General features: G+C 38.0%; 1 protein-coding gene across 1 annotated transcript; it reads left to right on the top strand.

The window, feature by feature from the left end:
* Window positions 1-1,655: 1,655 nt before the first annotated feature.
* LOC105444629 (plasminogen-like) lies at window positions 1,656-6,410 on the top strand. Its single transcript, XM_030993814.1, has 4 exons — window positions 1,656-1,879; window positions 2,149-2,298; window positions 4,819-5,013; window positions 5,962-6,410. The coding sequence occupies exons 1-4, from the start codon at window positions 1,822-1,824 to the stop codon at window positions 6,333-6,335; spliced, it is 777 nt and encodes a 258-aa protein (XP_030849674.1). The 5' UTR covers window positions 1,656-1,821; the 3' UTR covers window positions 6,336-6,410.
* Window positions 6,411-9,270: the final 2,860 nt, after the last annotated feature.

Below are 9,270 nucleotides of genomic sequence, written 5' to 3'. Positions count from 1 at the left end.
GGGGATGGAAAATGGAGATATAGATGATTCGCAGATTACGGCCGATTCTTTTCATGGTAGCCTTAGCAGTTATCGTCCTGCACGTGCGCGTCTCAACACGATCGCAGGTATGTAGAATCCTAGTAAATTATAAATTGTAATACTACTACTACTACTTTTACCATAATTAGTACGATTAATTAGAAGAAAGAAAAAAATAATAATAATAATAATAATAATAATAATAATAATAATAATAATGATAATAATAATAACAAACACTACATACGCTGTAATTCCTAATTATTAAAGAAAACCCCAATAATCAACCTTCAAACTTTTTTTTTCTCTCTGTTTCTCTTTTTAACTTCCTCTATGTCTCTCTCTTTCTCTCTCAAACGCATACACAATAACATTCATTTCGATTCAGAGCCTGGTCTTGCCGGTGCCTGGGTCGGTAGCACTACCACCCCTTATCCGTGGATCCAGGTTGACCTGAGGTCAAACCATATCGTCAATGGGGTCATGACCCAAGGCAGAAATAAAGAATGGACACAATGGGTCCTGTCTTTCAAAGTGCATCGGAGTTTTGATGGATATATTTGGCAACCCATGGCCGACTTTCGAGGATCAAAAGTAAGTGATAACGTCGGTGGGGTGACAAAACCTCGTATCTCAAAAATCATGAATTTTCAGGAGAGCGAAAAAACTTTCCTGTCTCAACAAATGTAGTGCTGTGACACTGTCCTTTCTTTTTAAAACTGGAATATTTATACAATTTTTAATGTCATTGTTGAAATATAGTAAAATAATTGTTTTTATATTTGAAAGTGAGTTACGAGGTTTTTGCTTTTATCTACATTGAGATACGAGTTTTTAGTTGTTATTCAAATTGAGATACGAGTTCTTACTTTCAACTCTGAATGAGTTACGAGGTTTTGGTTAATTAAGTTACGAGGATTTGACTACACTAACTTCGGTACTGTTAGGCCGTGTGTGAGTTACGAGGGAAAGGAATTACGTATCTTATGTTACGAGGTTTTTTCAGTGGAGCTTCAAAGGGGGTTAAAGTTACGAGGTTTAGTTTAAGGGTGTTTGTGTAGATTTGTGAAAACCGAGACAGGAGGCGTTCCATGAATTTATCAGGTGGTGTCGTAGGCCATTAGGTACAAAATTATGCAAAAAAAAATCAAAATCTCAAAAAATTGAGATACGAGGTTTTGTCACCCCACCGACGATAAGTAATAATCATATTTTTGTATTATTTACCCACATAACCATATCAGTTTTAATACTGCCCTTCCTTGCAGAACATGCAATTGTTACCCCCAGTATTTGCTAGGTACCAAATTTGACCTGGGTAGAGAGTGGTACATTTTGATTAATGTCATGTTAAACGACGTTAGTGCCGGGCCGGGATTCGAACCCTAAAAGTAAAAAAAAACCTCGGATTGTGCGTCAGATGAAAGAACCACTATACCCCATCATCTCCACATAGGTAAATGAAACATGCCAAAGTGGTCGGTAAAGACTTCCAGAGACTTTCAAAGACTTCCTATGAATTCTAATGGAATTTAAATTGATTAACCATTCGTCAATATTTAATAATGCAGTCGTTTGAATGCTCAAATTATATGCTTATTGCAAATTCTTCCAAAAAATAAAATCGTAATTGTATACTGTGCGATGGGATTTCTCATGTATTTTTGTTTAATCCTGCGGTTGTAATAGGATTATGGCGGCAATTTCGACGAGGACACCATCGTCACGAACTACTTTTACAGACCAGTCCTTTCCCGATACGTGAGGTTTGTGGTTACTAAGTTTAATGAACGTCCTTCCATGAGGTTTGAGGTTATCGGGCGAGACATGGGGCCGAGTAGGAAACGTTTCCCCAAAGGTAAATAAGCTTTATTGTTTAAAAGTAGTCATTAATTGTATGTGTTTCGATTGGTCTTATTGTTCTAGTTCACTTTGGAGATGTGCTATCTTTACCCTGATATTCTTCTCTGTAAAATGTAAACCTTTTTTTTTTTATGCGATTTCATCTTAGCACTAGTAGACATTGAGCATTTATTTGATTTTTCCTTTGTCATATTGTCAACGAAAGTTCTTATGTTTAACAATATGATAATGAAATAAACCTTTTTTTTCTTCTCTCATCGACAGATTTGAGTGAATGCTATAGTTTTCCCAATGCGTTAGACTATAGAGGGATAATTAACTACACAAGGTCAGGAACTGTATGCCAAAAATGGACTGCTTTCAAGCCCCATTCTCACACAATAACTGATCCAAATTATCCTATGAGGGGACTTGGTAAGTTATTACTAACCTCAATTAATTTTGCTGTAATATACTTCCATTCAGTTTCATTTTATTATATTCCAACATAATCGCAACAATTAGCAAAGAAATCCACTTAAAGCCACACTGCACTAGAAACAATGGCGAATCCCCTGTAGCGCCATAAAAATGAAAAATAATTATAGCTATTTCTAGAGCGCCGTCTATTCAGAAGCGCATTAATTATCACCCCTGCTTTAGCCTAGTTGCCATTACAGCGCTCCAGCATTTCAAGGTATTAATTCCTGCCAGGTACCCATTTACCTCACCTGGGTCGAGTGTGGCAAATGAAGATTAATGCCTTGCCAATAGTCTCAGGTCAGCTGTAGAAATATGGTCCCGTTACTTGCTGCTTGACAATCTGCGCTGATTTTTCTCCTATTGAGTCCTTTTTCTGTGTGGTTGGAATAAGGAATACACCAGTTTACGGTTACATCAGTGCGCATGCGCAGACATGGGCACCATTTTAATACACCAGTTTACGGTTGTATCAGTGCGCATGCGCAGACAGTTGACCTCGGGTCATTGGCTTTGAAACAAAGCCAATGAACCGAGGTCAGTGGTATTGATGGTAAATTAAGATTGCGCCCATGCAAATGATGTTGTGCGCGCACAACGCAGCGCGCAGGCAGTAATGTCATCATAATTTGCATGGGCGCAATCCTAATTTACGCATAAATCCCTGACTCTAGGTTATTGGCTTTGTTTAAATGGCGCACACGACCGTAAACTGGTGTATTGACGAGTTAAGAAATCCTATGACCTAGAGGTCAGTGGTATATATTTATGATTGCGCCCATGCAAATGATGATGTGCGCGCACAACGCAGCGCGCAGGCAGTGATGTCATCATAATTTGCATGGGCGCAATCTTAATTTACGCATAAACCACTGACCTCTAGAGGTCATTTGGTTTGTTTGCTCGTCAATTAAATTGGCGCCCCTAACCGTAAACTGGTGTATTGGATAACGCACTATTGACAAGTTGACCATGTAAAAATAGATAGTGCTCTGTAATAGAGAGTACACTAGGGAAGAATTGTGTTCAGGTCAGTATTGCTTTGAGGCAATTTCAATATGCGTGAGTTAATTTTGGGGAAATAGTTACGAGCGGATGTTTGACGGATGAGGGGTTCGTTTATTAACTAAAAATCGAGGCCTACGTTGTCGACCAAAACAAGGAAAGGTGATTATTTTGTTTTATTTCTACAACAAAGGAGATCACAAAATATATACATCATAAGATGTAAATTGGGAAATACACATAAATGACACATGTTAAAGTTACTATGTCCCATTTGCAGGCCAAAAAAATGAAAAAGTTAAATTCCAACTGCATTTGAAAGATAATACTTATTTAGAACTTCCCTAAAAAAAGTGGGGCTTGAAAATGTCTTCAAGTGGGAAAATAAAGACTATTAGTTGTCAAATCGACTTTAGGGCTATAGAGCCCAAAAGTAATAGTCTTGATTTTCAGAAAATTGTACCGAATGGTCATACGTTTCATGCTGCGCAAAGATTCAATCAGTTCAATCTTGGCCATCACAAGAAGTGGGTTATTGATGTACACAAATGCTCATGTACCCTTTACAACTCTTTTTCATGTATGTTATTACCAATGAAGAAAAAAGGCCAGTCAGTCACTCAATAGTGTCTGACAGTGAAGTCTAGCAAGTAAACGGGTTTCCTTGCATAATTTGAATATGAGGACACTGCTAACGTTTAAATTTCACAGATAGGACATACATGACATATTAATAATTCCTGCAAAGTTCTACAGAATTTGAGGTTGGCTGCAAAAGGGACATAATACCTTTAAACCTATTTTTTAACTAATTTAATTAGATCTACGACTAAAATGTAAAAAGAAAAATTCCAACATGCGTGTCTACAGTTGAATTAGTAATGGCATCGGGTATTCCTATGAAAATTTGCAGTATTATTCAAGTTAGAAATTTTAGGTAGTTGTGAGTTGGTCTAGCGGCACGTTCACTTGGCCGGATATATGTCCTCGACGTTGAAGGTTGGTCCCCAGACGTAAATAATCATATCTGATTGACAGCAGACTGTCTGTAAAAAAACTCAATTACATACAGAATTAATAGGTAAGTATTTATTTATATTTTTTTGTCATTCAGATTCCATCAACAACAAAATCGAAAATCTAAAAGGTAACGGCGTAATAGGATCCCAGTCGATTCAGGACAACTCTTCATTTCACCCCAGAGCCCCACTCCGGGATAGGAGGGACCGCATTCATGTTCCCAAAATGTCCGGTTTTAAAGAGTACTTTTCACGCAGCAAAGTCCGGCTCTACACTTTACACATAGGGGAGTGATTTCAAAAGGAGGGAACATGCATACGCGTACTCTAAATAACACTGAGTAGGGGGGGGGGGATTGCACCACGAGAAAAATATTCATTCGATGCGGTGAGCACCGAGATTGATGAACTTGATAGAGCCGGGGTTATATTTTTGCTTCTTCCTCCGTAGGAGATCACAACTACTGCCGAAATCCAGACGACTCCTCTTCTGCATGGTGTTACACTACCAACCCAAACCTCCGATGGGAGCTCTGTAGCATACCGCCTCCTCAAGACGTGTGCAGCGAGGAGCATGAGCAGCCAAGTAAGAGGGGATATAACAATAAGATGCAATCAAGTAATTTCTACAGCGCTCTTACAAACTAACTGTTGTCTCACAGCGCTTTACATGAAAATGGTTGTTGTTCATGGTCAACGAGAAGTTGTTTTAGACATTTTTGGAAGACATCCAGCGAAGGTGTTTGTCACCCCCCCCCCCCCTCCCCTCGTGAATTACGCTGTTGTATGTCAATTGAAGTATTTAAGAAACAACTAAAAACACACCCATTTACATAGTAATTAACTGCATTACATTTCCTATCATATGTTTGTTTAGTTTTAATTCATTGATGTATTTGTTTTGTAAAGCGCTTTGATCAGTCGTAAATTGGATATAGTGGTATAAAAGAAACAATTTATTATTATTATTATTATTATTATTATTATTATTATTACTATTATAAGGTGATAAACGAATAAACCGTGGAAGCTCATTACAGAGTCGAGGAGCACATGCATGGAAAGCATTTTCGCTAGCTTAGGTGTATTTTCGAGAAATGTGTAGCAGCTAGGGTGCTGTCAGTACAAAACCGAAGGCCAGGGGAGCGTTTCACAAAACTTGTCATCAGTGACAAATGACAGTGTTTGTTATAAGCTACTGAAATCCTTGATCCTGATTGGTTATCAGCAGAGATTTGTCACTGATTTTTTTCATTTGTCATTGAAAAAAAGATTTGTGAAACAGGCCCCTCCCCCTATAGAAAAAAGGACAAAATGTAATGACAATAATAATAATAATTATAATATTAAACTAAATATACTAAATTTTAAAATCATTCGATAGATGAAAATTAATGAAGTAAGGAACAATACATGGTGACTTCCTTCCCCTTAAACAAAAATTAACAAATGATAAAATAGAGGTTCCCTCTCAAAAGAAAAAAAACATGAATACATTTATTTCAAAAATGCGTGGTAAATTTCGTAAAATGAGCCCCACAGAGAAGTGGTTTGCGCATCATTATTCAATTTGAGGATCATGGTTAAATACAAATAACAATATCAGTCAGCCTCCTCTGGTGCTCTTCAGAATTCGCAGAATGCTACACAGATATCGAGGCAAGGGACTACAGGGGCTTCATCAATACCACTAAGAACGGCAGGGCGTGTCAGAGATGGGACCAGCAGTCTCCCCACACCCACGACCGATTATCTAAATACCCGGATGCGGGGTTGGTGGAGAACTTTTGCCGGAATCCTGACCCGGGAGATTCCACGGCTTGGTGTTATACCACTGACCCAGGCAAGCGCTATGAAGAATGCAACCTGCTACCGCTGCAAACAAGTTGTACTGAGGCAACGGCTGAATCAGGTAAATACTTCCAAACGGCTTGTTCAGAATTTCAAGGCGCGGCAAAGGCGTGCTGAAGGAACGGCACTAGCTACGCGCAATTAGGTCCTGCGCGTATTGCCGTCTTGTGGATCGTGTCATACTTGACGTCACGATTGTAAACCAAAAACGATCACGAAGGATTATACTTTGACCCCCCCCCCCTTTTTTTGTTAGGGGGGGGGGGGGCTCAACGGCGCCAAGATCATCATTAAGTGTAGATTTGGCACAGGTATATCATTTCTATTGTTTTTTCTAATTTATTTTCTCCCACCCTTCAGCGGATTATTTTTTATTTATTTATTTCACATAATTATACTGAAACGGATCGCTCATTCAACAAGACTTGGTGTTCAATGAGGGGCGGGGGGCGGCCTTAACTTAGGTACATACACACAAATACATACAAAACAAACACAAATACAAGAATACAGGGTTCTACATACAGTGTGAACAAATATAAATTAGGAATTTTAAATACAGACATTCCACATATAAAGAAGATCAATTCGAATATACATACAAGTATTTATACGTATAGATGGGAAACAATTGCTTATCCATCCAGAAACCAATAAAGGGTGGTGAGTGGCATTAACAGTAACGTCCAAGCCAGCCCACGATGGATAATATTGTACTTCAAAATGTCAGCACCAGTCCCCACTTAACACATACACGTAAATAACAGCATCTGCACAAATTGTGTATGATTATAAAATCAACATATACTAAGCTTCTTTATTAAAGCACATAAATTAATTGTAATAATAATATACCCAGGAGTGAACTAGGTCAAGGCACCTGATACATACAAGAAAATACGTGGAAAGGCTGGTTGAGTTCACATGAACTGAATGGCCTGCTTAACCCTATTTAGCCCGGGGGGAGGGGGGGGCTTGAGAAGCCCCCCCCCCCCCCCTCGACATTTTTCGCGATAATTTTTTAACGCAAGAAAATTTTGCACTGAAATTTTGTGACTTTTTTCTTTCGAGTCTTGCGCATCTTTTGAAAGAAATTTCTCGAAAATCGGACCTACCATTACAAAGTCACGTGTCCTTTTGTCTTCGCATGTCAGCCCGAAAATCGCTCATTTTTGTGATTTGTGTACAAAACATATGGAAATCTCATTTTTCAAACAAACAGATAAAACATTGGTTATTTGGTCTTGTTGATAGTTTAAGGTGTTTATTTTGGGGTCAAAATAGTTGAATTATAGGTGAAAATGAAATAAAACAACAAAAACAATAAAATACATAAGTAAAAAAAACAAAGAAATACATAAGAAATTATCAAAACAATAGATAACATAAGGAATAACCCTGGTTTTTCAATTGTTTGTGTTGTATTATTATTCCAAATGGTCTAACAAATATATGCAGTGAGAAAGAATGCTTAAATATGAATAATGTCTGATTTATGGGCAAAAATGTGAATTTTATGACCTTATTTGCATAAATTACCATAAATATGCAAATGAGTGAATTTTTCAAAAAATTGAAATTACCATAGTATTCTTTACACTTCACTTGACATGTATGCAAATTTTCGCGGCGATCGGGCGTTTCACGGCTGAGATCATAGGGGGGGGGCCTGAGAAGCCCCCCCCCCCCCCCCCCCCCCCGGGCTATGCAGTTTCAAAATAGCCCGGGCTAAATAGGGTTAATGCTGTCCGACTGACTCAGTCTCTATACATAAGACATCTACGTTGGGTCGGCTTGCCCTGATGCTGGGTGACCTTCATGTGACCCCTAGTCCGTGAAGTCGTCGAATGCTAACCCGGCTAGCGAGAATCCTGTTCGGCGATTACTAGCGGCCTGGAGTCCAGGTAAGCCCAAAGGAACGGCTGTAAAAAGGGATTTACTCTTTTTGTTAACCCCTTAGAAACTAACAAACGTAAGCCATAATACAGATTATACATATACATATACATACGGGATAGAGTAGAGAAATGTCTACAGCCCCATCGCCCTGGTACCCAAAACCTTCCAATAGTCATTCCATGTAAAACTGTCTAAATACATGAGCCTCAGCTTGTGGCTCTGTAATTACATAATGATATATGGTACTTCACATGCATATTCACTGATCCCTTTCAATATTTAACTTCAAGAGATATGGATCCATGGTAAAATAAGGTAAACTATAGAGTTATTGATTAATTTTACCCTTTTCTTCTTCGAACTCTAAGATCTTCAAAATGATTACTTTATCAAGCACCGTCAACATACATAGATATGTATAAAGGAAATCAGTGTAGTAAAAATCAAACAGTCATACGAACTTACGTTATCTCCTCTGTAAGCGGTCTAAAAACTGCAGAGCGGCATTGGCGTGGTCCTGTAGAGGCTTGGTTCTCTCTGGTGGCTTATTCATGATATTAAGGAAATTTCTGAGACCAAATACCCATTAGCCTGACACGTATAAAAGTAGAAAAAACGCTTGCTTACAATATATTTTATCACCTGACGAAGTGTAGCAGCGGTGCACGAAACGTCGTGATCTTTCAGATCCCTTGTTGACCATACATTGCGAGACAAACGAATGTCACTAGCGATATTATTTTCGATACTATATCCGCAATAAGTAATATATTTAGCAAGATAATGCATGTACCCATATATCGCGGTAAAAAAAAGGTTAGTTAAAATCTATACCAAAAATATAAAATTTGAAATATAAAAATGATATGTTTATTTGAAAAAAAAATTGTTTGCTTTTTCAAGTCTTCAGCAACAATCCACACGTAACTTATACTCTGGGGTATATACTATTTATACTATATCCGAAATGAGTAATATTTTTAGCAAGACAATACATGTACCCATAGGTCGCGGTAAAAAAAGTTAGTTAAAATCTATACCAAAAATATAAAATATAAAAATGATATGTTTATTTGATTTTTTTTTTCAATTTCAAGTCTGCAGCAACGATCCACACGTAACTAGTTACTCTGGGGTTGTGAGCTGGACGATC

This window comes from Strongylocentrotus purpuratus, unplaced genomic scaffold (assembly GCF_000002235.5).
Source record: "Strongylocentrotus purpuratus isolate Spur 01 unplaced genomic scaffold, Spur_5.0 spur5_scaffold_20, whole genome shotgun sequence".
Classification (NCBI taxonomy): Eukaryota; Metazoa; Echinodermata; class Echinoidea; order Camarodonta; family Strongylocentrotidae; genus Strongylocentrotus; species Strongylocentrotus purpuratus.
Note: the sequence above shows the minus strand (reverse complement) of the source record. Positions and strands in the feature narration are given on the sequence as shown.